This window comes from Mustelus asterias, chromosome 8 (genome assembly GCF_964213995.1).
Source record: "Mustelus asterias chromosome 8, sMusAst1.hap1.1, whole genome shotgun sequence".
Lineage (NCBI taxonomy): Eukaryota > Metazoa > Chordata > Chondrichthyes > Carcharhiniformes > Triakidae > Mustelus > Mustelus asterias.
The window spans coordinates 25,141,378-25,163,376 of NC_135808.1; the positions used below are offsets into that span (position 1 = coordinate 25,141,378).

A 21,999-nucleotide genomic window follows, 5' to 3' on the forward strand; every position below is an offset into this window, starting at 1 on the left:
TATTCATCCTGGGAAATGCTGATACAAAGTATTTTAATATTTCTGCCATTTCTCTGTCACCTCTGAGTGACACTTTCTCTGCCCTGATAAACCAGTTGATTATTTAAGTTTCTTGTTGAATACTTTACAACTTAATTTTATTTCCTGTGTTTCTTTATTTACTGCAATCCCACTGCATTTTCCTCATTGTTAATTAATTTATTCAAAGACTCTATTTTGCATACTATTTCTTCACCCAGAGGATGGTGGGTGTTTGGAATTCATTGCCTCGTTTGCTGGTGGAGGTAGATACCCTCAAACTCATTAAAAAGGTACCTGGATCTGCACTTCAACTGCTGTAACATTCAAGGCAATCACTGGGAGGTAGGATTAGAGTGGGCAGGGAGTATTTAATTTTTATCTTTCTTCCAGTGCAGACACAATGGACTGAATGGCCTCTTTTTATGGTTTTGCGGTATTCCCTTGGGAATCTGAGCTGATTAATCATTGCAATATTCTTGGTTTCTAATTATTTTTCCTCTGTTTAAAATCTTTTTGTAAAAGTGAGAGTGGGACAGTTGAAACAATCTGTGAAGTGGGGAGTTTATTTAATGAGCTGACCTTTCTATTTCTCTGCTCTCTCACAGTGGGCGTGTGTGATAACCTGCTGACACGGTGTGAGAATGGAGGAGTGTGTGAGGACAACGGGAGGTGTCTCTGCCCTGCTCCCTATACCGGCCTCCTGTGTGAGAAAGTCCAGTGCGCGAAGGGAGTGGCAGGATGTGCATCACAATCCCCTCCGCTCCCCACCTTACACCGGGCGCTGCTGTCACTGACTGTGCTGCTCACTGCTGCTAACAGCCACCCCCGGCTCTGATCCACTCCCAGCGCACTGGCCGCTCGCTGGAAGGTGCGAGCAGCAGAAGGATAATCCGGTGTTGACTGAGTCACTGTTTGAAAAAAACAAAACACTCTCCCCTCCTGCTCCCCACGCATTCCCGGGAATGATAAACTGGAACCAAGGCCGGAGTCCACCCAGGGTGGCTGGATTTCAGAGATGGGAAGGAATGGACAGACAGTGCAGAGGAACTGGACTCTCTGAATCTCCCCCTGGCGGGACCCAGGCAACTGCTCATCTTTATTCTCCAATCGCCGCTCACTCAACCCATGTCCAGCTTTGGGACAAAGAAAGGATTTGGATTTCTACTGAACCTTTCACCGCCTCAGGACATCCCAAAGCTCTCTTCCAGCCAATGTGGGACTTGTTCAATCAACAGCAATGGGTTAATGACCACATAATCTGTTTCAATGATAGACATGGAGGGATCAATATTCACACTGGGAAGATTCCCCTGCTCCTCTTCAATTAGTGACTGTGGGATCTTACCCCCATTTGACAGGAGCTTCAGTTTAAGGTCTCATTGGTAGATTTTACCTCTTGTGAATAGCCACTACTTTCTCCCTTTTTCCTCCACTGCCCTCCATCATTCATCCATCTTTCCCTCCTTCCCTCTTCCTCTCCTTCCTTCCCGCTGTCTCCTACATTTCCTCTCTCTCCGTTACATTCTCCCTCTGTTTTCCCTCCCCCTCATGTCTCCTTCACTTCCCACCTCTCCCTCTTTCCCCCCACTTCCTCCTTCTGCCTCTCTCCCTCACTTCCTCCCTCCCTCCCTTGAGGGATTGCTGAGTGCGGACCAGGCAACAACTGAGTTAATGTCAGGAGAAGTTCCAAGTTCCCCACAGTCTGAGCTTTGGCGAGCGTTACTCTGTAATCCTGGCCACTGTGGTCTTTGTGGAATCACTTTCCCAGACTTGCTTCTTACGAGATTCCACCTCCATCAATGGAGACCGCATTGGTTCTGCATGGGAATAATCCTGAACAGTGACCACAACGTAAATGTGTTTACTCATTGTTTCGTACTAAGATGAAGTTATTTAGTTGTAATGGCACAATGCGATGTGATTCTTGTCTGAATAGTGGTCTGTGTTGGTGGATATATTTGTCACTGTGGAAATCCCGGCAATGGCAGCCTATGCCTGATCTGGAGTGAGGGGAGGGGTGAATTGGGTTCAAGGAGGGGGGGAAGGGCTGGAGCATTAGTGGCAGCACTGGTGGTGGTGTGGGGGGCAGTTATGCTGGCCAATCACTGCTGTTTGTGGGATCTTGCTGTCCCCAACGTAGCTGCTGTATCTCGTACATAATAACAGGGACTGCACTTGTGAAGTGTTTTATTGCTGGTGAGGCAGTTTTCCATCTGTCTGCATCACTTTGTCCTGAGTTTATTTTACACAGAGGATTCAAAGCTTTAGCTGCAATAAAATGGAAGAGATATTGTGCCCTGCAAAAATTTCATTCGATCGTGTACCAGACGGGGATATTAGTCATCATTGATTTCTTGTTCAGCGGAATCACTTCCTAATCTGTATCGGGAACTCCTGTGGAATATTTCTAGTTTGGAAGAATTATCATCACAGCTCCTTGATCTGACATTTCAGATAATTACATTTTGTAAAATCACTGAACAGGTTCTGAATGTCTCCACTGGGCACCTTACCACAATTGAACACTCCACACTTGGCAACAGGTTGTTTGAAGATTTATGGTACAGAATTATCATTTGCTTGCGCTGCCAAAAGGAGCCTTGGCGAGGTGCTTGGTGGGATGATGGAGCCGGTGCGGAATGGGAGATGTACTCAACTCCAACAGCACAGGATTCCTTGCTCACAATCATTTCAACACAACTTTACCCTTAGACCTCAGCTGATTGACGGCAGTGAGATTAGGGCTAATAGCCATTAATAAGGGAAAGTGGTGGTGCAGCGGCATTTTTACTGGACTAGTAATCCAGAAATCCAGGGTAAGATCTGGGGACGGGAGTTCGAATCCCACCATGGCAGGTGGTGAAATCTGACATCAATAAAAATCTGGAATTAAAAGTCTAATGAAACCTTTATTGATTGTCATAAAAACCCATTTGGTTCACTAATGTCCATTGAGGAAGAAATTTCATTACTCAGTCTGGTCTACATGTGTACTAGACCCACAGCAATGCGAAATTCCCTCTATAATGGAGGGCAGTTAGCTACTAATGCTGGCTCAGCCAGTGATGCCCATATCACATATATGAATTTTAAAAAACTTTGCATGAATGAGTGCGAGAATATTCCCAAGTTTGTCTTTGGAGCACAGGGGCAAGAGTAGGCCTTTTGGCCCATTGGGTCCACTCTGCCATTTAGCAAAATGCCACTTTTCTGCACTATTGAGGCAGCATGGGGGCACAGTGGTTCGCACTGCCACCTCACAGTGCCGGGGACCCAGGTTCAATTCCAGCCTCAGGCCACTGTCCGTGTGGAGTTTACACATTCTCCCCGTGTCTGCGTGAGTTTCCTCTGTGTGCTCCGGTTTCCTCCCACAGTCCAAAGATGTACAAGTTAGGTTGATTGACCATGCTAAATTAGTGCCAGAGGGATTCATAGGGTAAATATGTGGGGTTATGGGTGGGATTGTGGTCAGTGCAGACTCGATGGGCCAACTGGCTTCCTTCTGCACTGTACGGACTCTATGATACCCATGATTGCTTGATGTCACTCTGTTTTGAACATGCTCAATGCCTGAGCTTCCACAGCCCTCTGGGATAGAGAACGCCAAAGACTCATCATCCTCTGAGTATAGAAATTCCTCCTCATCTCAGTTTCAAATAAGCTGTCCCTTAATCCGAGATTGTATCCCCCGGTTCTGGAATCCACCAACAACAACCCAAACCCCCACCCCATGCCCTCTGTATTATTCTGGTCAAACTCCATTGCACTCCAGGGCAGGAATATCCTCTCTATGACCATGAGAACCAATTTGAACACAATACTCCAGGCGGGGTCTCACCAACAGGCTTGTCCCAACCTGTTCACTCGGGAACATATTTAAATGTTTTTCGCACTCAAGGGACTGATGGGTAAATTTCAGAAAAAAGGTTTGGAACAAAAGTAAACTGATTTCCATCAAAAAAAAGACATTTTAATGAAAGCAACAATTGCTGAGCAAAGGTACAGCAATGTCACAGTAATAAATTGTTGAGTTTGACACAAAAGTAATGAAAGTAGCCATTGTGTGAGAGGGTCAGTGTATGTGGATGTATGTATGTACTGGTGTGTATGTGCTGGTGTGCATGTGGATGTATGTATGTACTGGTGTGTATGTGCCTGGTGTGCATGTGGATGTACGTATGTGCTGGCGTGTATATGTGCTGGTGTATATGTGCTGGTGTGTATGTGGCGGTATATCTGTGGATGTATGTATGTGCTGGTGTGCATGTGGGTGTGTATATGGGCTGGTGTGTATGTATTGGTGTGTGTATTTGTTGCTGTGTGCATATGTTAGTGTCTATGTGGGCATGTATGTGGGTCTGTTGTGCTGGTCTATATATGAGTGTATATGTGGGCTACTGTGTGTGTGTGTGTGTGCTGGTGTGTATGTGTGTGTGCTGGTATGTGCGTGTGTGTACGTGTGTGTGTCTGTGTGCTGGTGTGTGTGTGTGTGTGTGTGTGTGTGCTGGTGTGTACGTGTGTGTGTTTGTGCTGGTGTGTACGTGTGTGTGTGTGTGTGTGTGCTGGTGCGTATGAGGGTGTATGTGTCTGCCGGTGTGTCTGTGCGCTGGTGTGTATGTGAGTGGATGTGTGTGTGCTGGTGTGTATGTGTGTGCTGGTGTGTATGTATGTGCTGGTGTGTATGTGTGTGCTGGTGTGTAAGTATGTGTGTTGGTGTGTATGTACTCATGTGCATGTGTGTGCGTGTGCTGGTGCATATGAGGGCGTGTGTGTCTGCTGGTGTGTATTGTGTGTGTGTGTATGCGGGTGTGTGCGTGTGCTGGTGTGTGTGTGTGGGTGTGTGCGTGTGCTGGTGTGTGTGTGTGTGGGTGTGTGCATATACTGGTGTGTGTGCATGTGCTGGTGTGTGTGCGTGTGTGTACAGGTGGGTGTGTGCATGTGCTGGTGTGTGTGTGTGCGTGTGCTGGTGTGTGTGGGTATGTGCATTTGCTGGTGTGTGTGTGGGTGTGTGCGTGTGCTGGTGTGTATGGGTGTGTGTGTGCATGTGCTGGTGTCTGTGGGTGTGTGTGCATGTGCTGGTGCGTGAGTGTGCTGGTGTGGGTGTGGGTGTGTGCGTGTGCTGGCATGCGGGCACGTGTGCTGGTGTGTGTGCTAGCATGTGGGCGCGTGTGCTGTTGTGTGTGCGTGGGTGTGCAGTCACGTGTGCTAGTGTGTGTGCGCAGGTGTGCAGTCATGTGTGCTGGTGTGTGTGTAGGCATGCGGGCAAGTATACTGGTGTGTGTGTGTGAGCATGTATGTGTGCTGGTGTGTGTGTTCAGGCATGCGGGTGCATGTGCTGGTGGGTGTGCTGGCATGTGGATGCGTGTGCTGGTGTGTGCGGGCTTGTAGGTACATGTGCTGGTATGTGTGTGGGCGTGTGTGTGCACCGGCGTGCGGGCACATGTGCTGGTGTGTGTGCAGATGTGCAGACGCATGTGTTGGCGTGTGTGCGTGCGTGTGTGCTGATGTGTGTGTGGGCGTGTGGACGCATGTGTTGGTGTGTGTGCGGGTGTGTGGGCGCATGCGCTGGTGTGTGGATAGGAACATAGAAACATAGAAAAACTACAGCACAGTACAGGCCCTTCAGCCCACAAAGTTGTGCCGAACATGTCCCCACCTTAGCGATTACTCGGCTTACCTATAACCCTCTATCTTACTAAGTTCCATGTACTTATCTAAAAGTCTCTTAAAAGACCCTATCGAATCCGCCTTCACCACCGTTGCTGGCAGCCCATTCCACGCACCCACCACCCTCTGAGTGAAATACTTACCCCTGACATCTCCTCTGTACCTACTCCCAAGCACCTTAAACCTGTCTCCTCTTGTGACAACCATTTCAGCCCTGGGAAAAAGCCTCTGACTGTCCACTCGGTCAATACCTCTCAATATCTTATACACCTCTATCAGGTCACCCCTCATCCTTCGTCTATCCAAGGAGAAAAGGCCGGACTCACTCAACCTATCCTCATAAGGCATGCTCCCCAACCCAGGCAACATCCTTGTAAATCTCCTCTGCACCCTTTCTATGGCTCCCACATCCTTCCTGTAATGAGGCGACCAGAACTGAGCACAGTACTCCAAGTGGGGTCTGACCAGGGTGCTATATAGCTGCAACATTATCTCACGACTCCTAAACTCAATTCCTCGATTGATGAAGGCCAGTACACCATATGCCTTCTTAACCACAGCCTCAACCTGCACAGCTGCTTTGAGCGTCCTATGAACTCGGACCCCAAGATCCTTCTGATCCTCCACTCTGCCAAGAGTCCTACCATTAATATTATATTCCGCCATCCTATTTGACCTGCCAAAATGAACCACCTCACACTTATCTGGGTTGAACTCCATCTGCCGCTTCTCCGCCCAGTCTTGCATCCTATCAATGTCTCGCCGCAACTTCTGACATCCCTCCACACTATCCACAACACCTCCAACCTTTGTGTCATCAGCAACCTTACCAACCCATCCCTCCACTTCCTCATCCAGGTCATTTATAAAAATCACAAAGAGTAAGGGTCCCAGAACAGATGGGTGTGCGTGTGCTGGTGCGTGAGTGTGCTGATGTGGGTGTGTGCATGTGCGGGTGTGGGTGTGTGCGTGTGCTGGCATGCGGGTACGTGTGCTGGTGTATGTGTGCTAGCGTGCGGGCGCGTGTGCTGGTGTGTGTGCGCGGGCGTGCTGTCATGTGTGCTGGTGTGTGTGCGGGCATGCGGGCAAGTATACTGGTGTGTGTGTGCGTGCACGTGTGCTGGTGTGTGTGTTCAGGCAGGTGGGCGCGTGTGCTGGTGTGTGTGCGGGCATGCAGATGCATGTGCTGGTGTGTGTGGGCATGCAGGTGCGTGTGCTGGTATGTGTGTGGGCGTGTGTGTGTGCTGGTGTGTGGGCACATGTGCTGGTGTGTGTGCAGGTGTGCAGATGCATGTGTTGGCGTGTGTGCGTGCGTGTGTGTGGGCGTGCGGACGCATGTGTTGGTGTGTGTGTGGGCGTGCGGGCAGGTGTGCTGGTGTGTGGGTGTGCATGTGGGGTGCATGTTATGGTGTGTGGGTGTGTGTGCTTGCTGGTGTGTGTGAGGGTATGTGTGTGCTGGTGGGTGTCTGCTGGTGTGTGTGTGGGCGTGTGGATGCGTGTGTTGGTGTGTGTGCGGGCGTGTGTGCTGGTGTGTGGGTGTGCAGATGGGTGTGTGCATGTGCGGTGTGTGGGTGTGGATGTGTGCATGTGCTTGTGCTGTTGAAGTGTATATGGTTGTATGCATGTGCAGGGGCAAGAATAGGCCTTTTGGCCCATCGATTCCGCTCTGTCATTTAACTCAATGCCACTTTTCTGCACTATACCCATAATTGCTTGATGTCACTCTGTCTTGAATGTGCTCAATACCTGAGCTTCCACAGCCCTCTGGATAAAGAAATCCAAAGAATCAGCACCGTCTGAGTGAAGAAATTCCTTCTCATCTCAGTTTTAATTAGCCTGCCCTGAATCCAAGATTGTATCCCCCGGTTGTCGGACACATCATCAACAAGTTCTCCCCCCTCCCCCTGCACCCTACGTATTAGTCGGGTGAAACTCCATTGCGCCCGACGGCAGGAATATCCTTCCTTCGATCATAAGAACCAATTTGAACACTCCAGGCACAGTCTCACCAACAGCCTTTCACCAACAGCACTCACTCTGCCACTCAGTCAGTCCACATCTCTCACTCAGCTCGTTACAGCCATCCCCTCATTAACTTAACCACTTGCCCTCAGCCCCCTCACTCACACTCAGTCCTCTCACTCACCCATCTGCCTCACTAAGTCAGCCACTCACACCCATCCCCTCACTCACTCATCCACTTGCACCCAGTTCCTAACTCAATAGCTATGTGCACTCAGCCCCTCACTCAATCAGCTCTCGCACCCAGCCCCCTCACACACTTATCCACTCAAACATGCCCCCTCACTCATCCCTCATTCCTGTGTACAATCACTCTGAGCCGCATTATTTCTAACCACCTACACACTGATTAACACACACACACAGACATTTCTCACTCCTATTCACACTTACAGTCATGCACACATAATTACATTCACACCGGACTCTCAGTCCTATCCTCACTCATTCGCTCCCACGCACGCACTCACTCCCACCACACAGAAACTCACCCATTCCTATCCACACTCCCACACACCCATTCACCTCATTCCCACCAAAACTCACTCTCACACTACCATACATACACTCCCACCTCCATATCCACCATGGCACATCTCTTTTTCAGCACGACCAAATCATAGAATCATAGAATCCTACAGTGCAGAAGGAGGCCATTCGGCCCATCAAGTCTGCAGCAACCTCAATCCCACCCAGGCCCGATCTCCATAACCCCATGCATGTACCCCTGGCTAGTCTCCCTTACACTGATGGGCAATTTAGCATGGCCAATCCACCTAACCCGCACACCTTTGGATTGTGGGACGAAGCCGGAGAACCCAGAGGAAACCTATGCAGACACGGGGAGAACATGCAAACTCCACAAAGACCCAAGCCCGGAATCAAACCCAGGTCCCTGGCACTGTGGGGTAGCACTAACTACTGTGCCACCGTGCCGCCTTTTCCTTGCCGCTTCTTTACACGACCTGGGGCTCCCAGCCCCGACTCGTATTTGGCCTTCCCAGGGTTTGGTTCAGATGAACCTGGCTCCCTGAACTGCAGCCACGCCGTTGTCTCACTTCACTTGGCCAACCATGGTAACCAGTGCCGGTGTTCACTGCTCCTCCAATCAGAGATGGTGTTCACCCTCATTTTCCCCTGAATGGCACACTAGCCCGCCTATCAGGAGCAAAATCCCGAGAAACATGTCCCGTGTTTGGAGGAGTAGGTCAAACAAGACTTTTCCATAAAAGTCAAATCTTCGACCAGGAGTTTGAAAACTGTGCAGAGAAATGGGGGTGGGGTAGGGGTGGATAGTGATGGGTGAGGGGAGGTGGGGGGTGATGAGGGGTGAGGGGAGAGTGGGAAGGGGAGAGGTACATCTGACTCTGGGTTTATACTTGGACAAGCCTGTTCTATCAAGTTGTACCAAGACATCTTTACTCCTGTAGTCGAATCCCCTTGTGAGGTAGGCTGACATACAAAGTGACTCATGCACAACGATACTCAGGTCCCTTTGGACATCAACAACTCCCCATTTATGAACAGTGCATCTTTGGTTTTTTTTAGTAGAACATAGAACAGTACAGCACAGAACAGGCCCTTCGGCCCGCGATGTTGTGCCGAGCTTTATCTGGAACGAAGATCAAGCTATCCCACTCCCTATCATCCTGGTGTGCTCCATGTGCCTATCCAATAACCGCTTAAATGTTCCTAAAGTGTCTGACTCCACTATCACTGCAGGCAGTCCATTCCACACCCCAACCACTCTCTGCGTAAAGAACCTACCTCTGATATCCTTCCTGTATCTCCCACCACGAACCCTATAGTTATGCCCCCTTGTAATAGCCCCATCCACCCGAGGAAATAGTCTTTGAACGTTCACTCTATCTATCCCCTTCATCATTTTATAAACCTCTATTAAGTCTCCCCTCAGCCTCCTCCGCTCCAGAGAGAACAGCCCTAGCTCCCTCAACCTTTCCTCATAAGACCTACCCTCCAAACCAGGCAGCATCCTGGTAAATCTCCTCTGCACTCTTTCCAGTGCTTCCACATCCTTCTTATAGTGAGGTGACCAGAACTGCACACAATATTCCAAATGTGGTCTCACCAAGGTCCAGTACAGTTGCAGAATAACCCCACGGCTCTTAAACTCCAACCCCCTGTTAATAAAAGCTAACACACTATAGGCCTTCTTCACAGCTCTATCCACTTGAGTGGCAACCTTTAGAGATCTGTGGATATGGACCCCAAGATCTCTCTGTTCCTCCACAGTCTTCAGAACCCTACCTTTGATCCTGTAATCCACATTTAAATTAGTCCTACCAAAATGAATCCCCTCACATTTATCAGGGTTAAACTCCATTTGCCATTTTTCAGCCCAGCTTTGCATCTTATCTATGTCTCTTTGCAGCCTACAACAGCCCTCCACCTCATCCACTACTCCACCAATCTTGGTGTCATCAGCAAATTTACTGATCCACCCTTCAGCCCCCTCCTCTAAGTCATTAATAAAAATCACAAAGAGCAGAGGACCAAGCACTGATCCCTGTGGCACTCCGCTAGCAACCTGCCTCTAATCCGAAAATTTTCCATCCACCACCACCCTCTGTCTTCGATCAGACAGCTAGTTACTTATCCAATCGGCCAACTTTCCTTCTATCCCACACTTCCTCACTTTCATCATAAGCCGACTATGGGGCACCTTATCAAACGCCTTACTAAAATCCATGTATACGACACCAACTGCCCTACCTTCATCAACACACTTAGTTACCTCCTCAAAAAATTCTATCAAATTTGTGAGGCACGACTTGCCCTTCATGAATCCGTACTGACTATCCCAGATTAATCCGCATCTTTCTAAATGGTCGTAAATCCCATCCCTAAGGACCTTTTCCATCAATTTACCAACCACCGAAGTAAGACTAACTGGTCTATAATTACCAGGGTCATTTCTATTCCCTTTCTTAAACAGAGGAACAACATTCGCCATTCTCCAGTCCTCTGGCACCATCCCCGTGGACAGCGAGGACCCAAAGATCAAAGCCAAAGGCTCTGCAATCTCATCCCTTGCCTCCCAAAGAATCCTAGGATACATTTCATCAGGCCCAGGGGACTTATCGACCTTCAGTTTCTTCAAAACTGCCAGGACATCCTCCCTCCGAACATCTATTTCCTCCAGCCTATTAGCCTGTAACACCTTCTCTTCCTCAAAAACATGGCCCCTCTCCTTGGTGAACACTGAAGAAAAGTATTCATTCATCACCTCGCCTATCTCTACTGACTCCATACACAAGTTCCCACTACTGTCCTTGACCGGCCCTAACCTCACCCTGGTCATTCTTTTATTTCTCACATAAGAGTAAAAAGCCTTGGGGTTTTCCTTGATCTGACCCGCCAAGGACTTCTCATGTCCCCTCCTAGCTCTCCTAAGCCCCTTTTTCAGCTCATTCCTTGCTAACTTGTAACCCTCAATCGAGCCATCTGAACCTTGTTTCCTCATCCCTACATAAGCTTCCCTCTTCCTTTTCACAAGACATTCCACCTCTTTCGTGAACCATGGTTCCCTCACTCAGCCATTTCCTCCCCTGCCTGACAGGGACATACCTATCAAGGACACCCAGTATTTGTTCCTTGAAAAAGTTCCACTTTTCATTAGTTCCTTTCGCTGACAGTTTCTGTTCCCAACTTATGCCCCCTAATTCTTGCCTAATCGCATCATAATTACCTCTCCCCCAATTGTAAACTTTGCCCTGCCGTACGGCCCTGTCCCTCTCCATTGCAATAACAAAAGACACCGAATTGTGGTCACTATCTCCAAAGTGCGCTCCCACAACCAAATCTAACACTTGGCCCGGTTCATTTCCCAGTACCAAATCCAATGTGGCCTCACCTCTTGTAGGCCTATCCACATATTGTGTCAGGAAACCCTCCTGCACACACTGCACAAAAACTGCCCCATCCGAACTATTCGACCTACAAAGGTTCCAATCAATATTTGGAAAGTTAAAGTCCCCCATGACAACTACCCTGTGACCGCCACACATATCCATAATCTCCTTCGCAATTTCTTCCTCCACATCTCTATTACTATTTGGGGGCCTATAGTAAACTCCTAACAACGTGACCGCTCCTTTCCTATTTCTAACCTCAGCCCATATTACCTCAGTGTGCAGATCCCCCTCGAAGTGCCTTTCCGCAGCCGTTAAACTATTCTTGATCAACAATGCCACTCCTCCACCCTCTAGTGTGGATAACTTCACATTTAGTCACATTATATTGCCATTTTCTTGCCCATTCACTTACCCTGTCCAAGTCCCATTGCAGCCCCATTGTATCCTTCTCAGAACGTACATTCCCACCTCATTTTGTGTCATCAGTAAAACTGGAAATGTTACACTCGGTCCCCATATCTAAACTATTTACACGGACTCTGTACAGTGATGGCTCCAGCATCGTCCTTTGTGGTAGACCACTGCTAACACCCTGCCATCCCGGAAATTACCTATTTATTTCTAAATATTTTCTGTTTGTTAACCAATCCTCAATTCCTCAATCCTGGCCAGTATGTCACCCCCAATCCTATCTGCTCCAATTTTGTTTACTTGCACCTGTGGAACATTTTCAAAAGCCTTCTGAAAGTCAAAATACACATTTAGTCCCCTTCCCCACTCAGATCTCCCATTCGGACCTCTGCCCACTCAGTTCCCCATTCAGCACTCCTCACTATACAGACCCCACCCAGCAACCTTTCCCCACAGCCCACCCCAACCCTTCCCTCAGACTTCCACTCTGGTCCACCTTCAGGTCACGTGCCGTTGCAGTGTCAATAGTGCACTACCTCTGGGCGCCCTGGTATTGACACCCTGGCCTGGCACCTGTGCCCCGAGGGGAATCAAGGAGGTACAATCTAGTGATCATCTGCATCTCTGCCACTGCTAGGCTGAAGTGAAAGGGTCCCTCAAGTGTTCTGGAGTGAGGTGGATTTGGTCTGGGAACAAGGGCTTGATATTGCCACCCTCCCCCGGGATGATGACCTCGTGGCTTTACTGCCCCTTCTAGTCTTGATAGACGTAAAAATCAACCCTGGCATGATTTCAGGCAGCCCTTTCATCAACATCTGACACGCCTGTAAGCTCTGAACATTTTGAAGTCACCTGGTCACATTAATCTCCATGCCTCCTGGTCACCTGGCAGGCTGTAACATCATTACATAACCCCATTATGCAGCAGATAATTTCCTTTTCTTGCCATCAGAAACTGCAGGTGTGAAGAAACTCCTATGAAGTCCTTTGACAGAGAAGATACATCGATTTCAAATGACTTTGATTTGAAGTCTCTGAGACTTCCTCGCCTTTTAAATCCTCAGTATTGCATTGGAAATCTTTGACCTCTGTTAATTTCAACAATCAGTGCTTTGAAAGATGCTTCTATTGACAGTTTAATGGATTTCCACTCAGCCTCTAGTCAGCTGTGTTTATTTACATATCCCTTCATACTTGAATGCATCTGAATACCTCCATTGCGCTTAACCACAATGTTTATATAGGCCATAACCTAATTGATAGCTGTGGTTTCATCAAAGAGCATGAGTAGTTTCACTTCCTCTTTTGCAGACCACATATTCACTTCATTTGAAGAAACCACGTCAACCTGAAATATTTGACAGGATGTTTCCACGGGTTACCTGACCTTGACCTGGCAGCCAAATGGAAATCCTGTTCACACACTTGCCACCTCCGTGCTTGCTGCCAATAAGGAAAGTTGATGAGATTTGCTTCCTTTCCTTCCGTCCCACCACATCTTCCACCCCCTAACCCCAGTGTTGCAGTCCAGTCGAAAGTCCGGTAGTTCTGGAGCTTTGGTGGCCTGACTGGATTCCCACCCACTCAATTCTAGGCACAAGAAAACTTATTATCTGGCTGCATAAAACTTGAGCATTGCTTCACGGATGGAAAAAGGACATTTCATCACATTGTTTCATCTTTCACTCATCTGGACAGATTGGCAAGAACACCAAGTGTAAAAGGAACAATATGCTGATTGTATGGTAAATAGACATCGACTGGTCGCATTGGACCGACGAGGTGCCTTAGTCTCCAAGTGCTGTAACAGTCCTGGGAGTGTTTGATTTGGACAGTGTAGAGGGAGCTTTACACTGCATCTAACACCGTGCTGTATCAGTCCTGGAAGTGTTTGATGAGCACAGTGTTGAGGGAGATTTTGTCTGCATCTAACCCTGTGCTTACAAGTCCTGTGAGTGTATGATGCGGATAGGGTAGAGGGCGCCTACTCTGCATCTATCCCGTGCTGTACCTATCCTGGGAGTGTTTGATAGGGACAGGGCAGAGGGAGACTTACTCTGTATCTAACCCCGTGCTGTGCCTGTCCTGGGAGTGTTTGATGGGGACAGCGTAGAGGGAGCTTTACTCTGTATCTAACCCCGTGCTGTGCCTGTCCTGGGAGTGTTTGATGGGGACAGCGTAGAGGGAGCTTTCTTCTGTATCTAAGCCCGTGCTGTGCCTGTCCTGGGAGTGTTTGATGGGGTCAGGATAGAGGGAACTTTATTCTGTATCGAATCCCGTGCTGTGCCTGTCCTGGGAGCGTTTGATGGGGACACTGTAGATGGAGCTTTACTCTGCATCTAACCCCGTGCTGTACCTGTCCTGGGAGTGTTTGATGGGGACAGTGTAGAGGGAGCTTTACTCTGTATCTAACCCCGTGCTGTACCTGTCCTGGGAGTGTTTGATGGGGACAGTGTAGAGGGAGCTTTACTCTGTATCTAACCCCGTGCTGTGCCTGTCCTGGGAGTGTTTGATGGGGACAGCGTAGAGGGAGCTTTCTTCTGTATCTAAGCCCGTGCTGTGCCTGTCCTGGGAGTGTTTGATGGGGTCAGGATAGAGGGAGCTTTATTCTGTATCGAATCCCGTGCTGTGCCTGTCCTGGGAGCGTTTGATGGGGACACTGTCGATGGAGCTTTACTCTGTATCTAACCCCGTGCTGTACCTGATCTGGGAGTGTTTGATGGGGACAGTGTAGAGGGAGCTTTACTCTGTATCTAACCCCGTGCTGTACCTGATCTGGGAGTGTTTGATGGGGACAGTGTAGAGGGAGATTTACTCTGTATCTAAACCTTCAGTCACTCAAACACCCATAATAATAATAAGACTATTGCCGATAAAAAACAGTTACAGAAACAGTAACAGTCAGAGCTGCGTTTTAGAACACCCACATTCAGGCTCAGCCTTTCAGTTCTTTTCTTCACTTCCTGGCAGAAAGTTAACTTTGTTCGGAATGAGGAACTAAAATTAACATAAGTGCACACGCAGGAAAAGACTGCACGGCATTTGGGAAATATTATTCCATTTATATCAGTCGATAATGGACTGGATTCACAATTCCTTTGGCGAAACCACTTTCTCAGCGCAAATATTGAGCATGGAGGGAAAAGAAAAAACACAGTTGGGATCTCCTGTGATTACAATTCGATAATGAGCTTCAGAAACCTAACATCGTTCAATTTATTGCTGATTTGAGGAACCGGCTCCACCTGCTGGCAGAAAAAAGCAGCTGCAGTTTCCTTACCAATTTCAACAACTCACTTAATGCGAGGCAGCATTTTCCTGGCATGCTCGTGTGAGAAGCAACACACACACTCTGAATGTCGAATCAATTCTAAGACATCTTTCTTCAGCGGTTTCAGATTCGCCAGATCTCTCCTGATTATGCCAACCTCACCTGTTTCTCTGGAAGATTAGATTGAAACATTCACCATAACTACAAGTTTAGGCTTGTGTCAATTCGTTGATATATACAGCACGGAGTTAAGCCTAAACTACAACTGTGCTGTATATATCACAGGCGTGCTCGATGGGGACAGTGTACAGGGAGATTTACTCTGTATCTAACCCGTGCTGCACCTGTCCTGGGAGTGTTGATGTGAACACAGTAAGAGTTTTAACAACACCAGGTTAAAGTCCAACAGGTTTATTTGGTAGCGAATACCATTAGCTTTCGGAGCGCTGCTCCTTCGTCAGATGGAGTGGAAATGTGCTCTCAAACAGGGCACAGAGACACAAAATCAAGTTATGTGGACAGTGTAGAGGGAACTTTACTCTGTATCTAAGCCCGTGCTGTACCTGTCTTGGGAGTGTTTGATGTGGACAGTGTAGAGGGAGCTTTACTCTATCTAACTTCGTGCTGTGTCTGTCCTGGGAATGGTTGATGGGGACAGTGTAGAGAGACTCTTTATCTAACCCTATGGTGTACCTGTCCTGTGTTGCCCAAATCTTGTGCGTTTTAACCTCTGCAGCGGATAAAGACACAAAGTCGACTTTAAATACTTAAACACAATTTCCTTTATTCTATAGCTACTTAAACAGGAGTAAATATTTGCAATGCATAAACCAAATACTCGCTATCTGTTACTTAACTTAACTTAAGGTTGAATTCCACTTGCAATTAAAAGCTGGACAGTATTTTGTTGTCAGTGGGAATCAGGTCTTTGTTCTCTTCTCCTTCCAGATATTGTCTCTTCTTGTGAGCTTGGTTCCTGGGTTCTTCACACCGCCTTCCTGAACAAGCTCTTTGTATTAGCAGCATTAAAGCTTCAAAGGTTCCTTGGTAATCAGCCAACGAATTGATCAGGACTCCAATTGCATCTTTCGATTAGGCCAATCAAATCCAACCATAATATCATTGGTCATTTCAGGTCTCATCATCTCTAGAAGTGCAATTTGTTTACATTCCAACGCCCAGCTAAGGAACAACGGCTCCAGGAGTCGATTCACAACTCATCCCTGCCAAGGACAAGCTGTTGAATCTGACACCTTCTGTCCTTTGACAAATTCCAGGCCACTGGCCACGAGGAAAATCCAGCTTAGTGAAAGAATAACTTTAACCAAAAAAAAAACAGGTTTGCTCGATTGATGATCTTTCAGCATATTAAGAATTAAAACTCCATTCAGGACAGTGAAGAGGGAGGTTTACTCTGTCTCTAACACCGTGCTTTACCTGTCCTGGGAGTGTTTGATGGGGACAGTGTAGAGGGAATTTTACTCTATGTCGAACATTGGCTGAAACCTTCAGTCATTCAAACACCCACAATAATAATAAGACCATTGCCTGTAAAGAACAGTAACAGCAGCAACCGGAAGAGCTGCGTTTTAGAACAGCTACACTCGGGTTCAGCCTTTCAGTTCTCTTAGAACATAGAACATAGAACAGTACAGCACAGAACAGGCCCTTCGGCCCACGATGTTGTGCCGAGCTTTATCTGAAATCAAGATCAAGCTATCCCACTCCCTATCATCCTGGTGTGCTCCATGTGCCTATCCAATAACCGCTTAAATGTTCCTAAAGTGTCTGACTCCACAATCACTGCAGGCAGTCCATTCCACACCCGAGCCACTCTCTGCGTAAAGAACCTACCTCTGATATCCTTCCTGTATCTCCCACCACGAACCCTATAGTTATGCCCCCTTGTAATAGCTCCATCCACCCGAGGAAATAGTCTTTGAACGTTCACTCTATCTATCCCCTTCATCGTTTTATAAACCTCTATTAAGTCTCCCCTCAGCCTCCTCCGCTCCAGAGAGAACAGCCCTAGCTCCCTCAACCTTTCCTCATAAGACCTACCCTCCAAACCAGGCAGCATCCTCTTCTTCGCTTCCTGGCAGAACATTAACTTCGTTCAGATTTGGAACTAAAATTGACACGCGGGAAAAGACTGCACGGCGTTTAGGAAATGCTCTCCATTTATATCAGTCGATAATGGATTGGATTCACTATCCCTTTGGCGATATCACTTTCTCAATGCAAATATTGAGAATCGAGGGAAAAATAATTGAGTTCTCCTGTGATTACAATTCCGTAATGACTTACAGAAATCTGAAAACGTTCAACTTATTGTTGAGTTTGAGGAACCGCCTCCATCTGCTGGCAGAAAAATGCTGCTGCAGTTTCCCTACCAATTTCAACAACTTACTTAATGCGAGGCAGCATTTTCCTGACATGCTCGTGTGAGAAGCAACATACACTTATTGAACGTCGAACCAATTCTGAGACATGTTTCTCCAGCAATTTCAGCCTCGCCAGATCTATTCTGATCAAACCAACCACATCTGTTTCTCTGGAAGAGCAGTTTGTAGCATCCACAAGTTTAGCCTTATATCACGTCGATGATATATGCAGCACGGATTTCAGCCTAAATTACAACTGTGCTGTACATTTCACCGGCGTGTTTGATGGGGGCAGTGCAGAGGGAGCTTCACTCTGTATCATACCCCGTGCTGTAACAGTCCTAGGAGTGTTTGCTTTGGACAGTGAAGAGGGAGCTTTACTCTGTATTCAACCCCGTGCTGTACCTGTCCTGAGAATGTTTGATGGGGACAGTGTAGAGGGAGCTTTACTCTGTATCTAATCCCGTGCTGTACCTGTCTTCGGGGACGGTGTCGAGGGAGCTTTACTCTGTATCTAATTCCGTGCTATACCTATCCTGGGAATGTTTGATGGGGACAGTGCAGAGGGAGCTTTACTCTGTATCTAATTCCGTGCTATACCTATCCTGGGAGTGTTTGCTGCGGACAGGGGAGCCGGAGCTTTATTCTCTATCTAACCTCGTACTGCACTTACCCTGGGTGTGTTTGATGGGGACAATGTGGAGGGAGATTTACTCTCCATCTAACCCCACGCTGTACCTCTGCTGGTAGTTTTCGATTGGAGACAATGTAGAGAGAGTTTTAGTGTTGATCTAAGCCGTGTTGTAAATGTCGCAGACGTGTTTAATGGGGACAGTGTTGAGGGAGCATTACTTTGTATCCAACTCTGTGTTGTGTATATTCCTGACGTGGTTGATGGGGACAATGTAGAGTGAGATTTACAATGTATCTAACGCCGTGCTGTACCTGTCCTGGGCGTGTTTGATGGGGACAGTGTAGAGAGAGCTTTACTCTGTATCTAACCTCGTGCTGTACCTGTCCTGGGAGTGTTTGATGGGGACAGTGTAGAGGGAGTTTTACTCAGTATCTAACCCCGTGCTGTACCTGTCCTGGGAGTGTTTGATGGGGACAGTGTAGAGGGAGCTTTAGTCTGTATCGAACGTTGGCTGAAACCTTCAGTCACTCGAATACCCGCAATAATAATAAGACCATTGCCTGTAAAGAACCGTAACAGCAGCACCGTAAGAGCTGCGTTTTAGAACAGCTACTTTCAGGCTCAGAAATTCAGTTCTCTTCGTCACTTCCTGGCAGAAAATTAACTTTGTTTGGATTTGAAACTAAAATCGACATAACTGCGAGATAAGACTGCACAGCGTTTAGGAAATGCTCTTCACTAATATCAGGCGATAATGGATTGGATTCACAATTCCTTTGGCGATACCGCTTTCGCAACCTAAATATTGAGCATGGAGGGAAAATAAAAACAATTGTTAGGATCTCCTGTGATTACAATTCGATAATGCGTTTCAGAAATCTGGCATCGTTCAATTTATTGCCGAGCTTTAGGAACCGGCGCCACCTGCTGGCAGAAAAATGCTGCACCAGTTTTCTGACCATTTTCAACAATTTTCCGAATGCGAGGCAGCATTTTCCTGGCATGCTCTGTGAGAAGCAACACATACACTGAATTTCAAACCAAACCTGAGACTTCATCTTTCTTCAGCGGTTTCAGTCTATCCTAATCAAACCAACTTCGTGTGTCGCACTGGAAAATGAGGTTGGAACATCCACCTACAAGTTTAGGCTTACATAACGTGAGATGTCACGCAAATGAAATTTATGCAGGGTATATTTTATGATGGTGCTTTTGGCAAAGTGTAATAAAACTAATCACGCAAAGATAAACATAAATGTAATTATTTACAGTTTGATTCATAGCATCATAGAATCCCTACAATACAGAAGGAGGCCACTCGGCCCATCGAGTCTGCACCAACACTCTGACAGAGCATCTTACCCAGGCCCACCCCCTGCCGCAGTTCCATGACCCCATACATTTACCCCACTAATCCATCTATCCTGCATATCTTGGGACATTAAGGGCAATAAAGTGTCACATGATCAATGTTGTTTCCAAGTCATACTCAGATAAGGGAGAAGATCCGTCGAAAATATATAATTTTGCCAGGTGTTTCTCAAGATTGGACATTTTCATGCAAGGTGTTCACGTGACGTTAATGGTTGGGAACCAATTGTGGAGAGGGAACTTTACTCTAACCCCGTGCTGTCACAGTCCTGGGAATGTTTGATTTGGACAGTGAATGGAGAGCTTTACTCTGTATCTAACCCCCGTGCTGTACCTGTCCTGGGAGTGTTTGATGGGGACAGTGTAGAGGGAGCTTTACTCTGTATCTAACCCCCGTGCTGTACCTGTCCTGGGAGTGTTTGATGTGGACAGTGCAGAGGGAGGTTTACTCTGTAACTAACCCCGTCCTGTACCTGTCCTGGGAATGTTTGATGGCAGTAAGAAGTCTCACAACACCAGGTTGAAGTCCAACAGGTTTATTTGGTAGCAAATACCATAAGCTTTCGGAGCACTGCTCCTTCGTCAGATGGAGTGGAAATCTGATTTCCACTCCATTTGACGAAGGAGCAGTGCTCCGAAAGCTTATGGTATTTGCTACCAAATAAACCTGTTGGACTTTAACCTGGTGTTGTGAGACTTCTTACTGTGTTCACCCCAGTCCAACGCCGGCATCTCCACATCATGTTTGATGGGGACAGTGTAGAGGGAGCTTTACTCTGTATTTAACCCGTGCTGTACCTGTCCTGGGGGTGTTTGATGCGGACAGTGCAGAGGGAGATTTACTCTGTATCTAACCAGGTGCTTTACATGTCCTGGGAGTGTTTGAATGTGGACAATGAAGAAGGAGCTTTGCTCCATATCTAACCCCGTGCTGTATCTGTCCCTGGGAGTGTTTGATGCGGTAAGAAGTTTAACAACACCAGGTTAAAGTCCAACAGGTTTATTTGGTAGCAAAAACCACAAGCTTTCGGAGTGTTTGATGCGGACAGTGCAGATGGAGATTTACTCTATATCTAACCCCGTGTTGTGTCTCTCCTGGGAATGTTTGATGGGGGCAGTGCAGACGGAGCTTTACTCGGTATCTAACCCGGTGCTTTACCTGTCCTGGGAATGTTTAATGGGGACAGTGTCCAGGGCGCTTTACTCTGTGTCTATCCTCGTGCTGTATCTGTCCTGGCAGTGTTTGATGGGGACAGTGAAGAGGAAGCTTTAATCTGTAACTAACCCAGTGGCTGTACCTGAGCTGGGAATGTTTAATGGCGACAGTTAACATTGTAATTGTTCAATGGGTTTTCCGTAAATGTTTCAGTTTGTTCACTGTAATAATGTGCCAGAGTGAAATGCCGCACTAAATACCAATGTGGCCAGCGGGTGGCTATCCAATGGACCTTAAAGGAGATAGAACCCTAATGAAGCTTTCTATTGTCAGTAGAAGACAAATCACAACTTCGTAGAGCACCAACGAATTGGTGGGGGAGTCCCAAATCTGCTGGTTCTCACCAGGAGCGAACGTGATGCTCTGGGGCAGGAGTGCCATCAGCCAGTTTTCTCCTCTGGTCTCTTTAGGTCTGGAATAAGGGTAATAATGCAGACCCAGATGCGTGTGTCGTAGGTATGGGAAGCATCATGGGCTGTTCTCATCAAAAAGTCATTGTGGCAGCCAGAGTGTCCAAAAAAGCTCCCATGCAGTTACCACCATGCAGCATATTTCCATTGCCTCATCAGGCCTGCGGGCATACATAATTATGAGGATGATTGGATTCAGTATATTGTGCCTTCCTTCCGCAGATGAGACAAACACAGGAGGTGCAGGTGAGCCCAAGAACCACAATTTGGCAGCCGCAGCTGTGTCTCAGCATCTCTCAGAACCAGGTACCAGCGCAGATACCCACATGCAGCTGGACATGAGGTCGTTGGCTGCACAATGGCTTGGGCACTAACGTAATGAGATGGCAGAAACAGCGAGGTCTCAGGATGGCGACAGTGGGAGCACTGCAGCACCCCACGAGAGCGTGGAGTGCGAGGCAGATGATGAGCCTCTGGAGTGGCTCAAGTGCTAGATGCTTTATGTCCAGGGGGATGGGTGGGGAGATCTGGCGGAGATGCATGAGGGTCTGCATGCCATGGCCTCCATCATGGACCAGTCTGTGTGGATCATGAACACTGCATTGGCACAGAGCACTGAGCGTAGAAAGTCCCGCACTGAGGGAGAGGCAACTTCAAGGACACCATCCAGTCTCATACACAGTCTTGGAAGTCATCACATTGGCTAAGACCTCTAAG

The 21,999-nt window shown here is 47.5% G+C and overlaps 1 protein-coding gene across 1 annotated transcript in view; it reads left to right on the forward strand.

Annotated features, from left to right (window-relative positions):
* The window catches only part of LOC144497687 (netrin-G1-like), a 56,143-nt gene extending 34,487 nt beyond the window's left edge, over window positions 1–21,656 (forward strand). Inside the window, exons 5-6 of the mRNA XM_078219129.1 lie at window positions 16,216–16,314; window positions 21,505–21,656. Coding sequence (XP_078075255.1) covers window positions 16,216–16,314; window positions 21,505–21,656 — 251 coding nt within the window. The remainder of the gene's footprint in view (window positions 1–16,215; window positions 16,315–21,504) is intronic.
* Window positions 21,657–21,999: the final 343 nt, after the last annotated feature.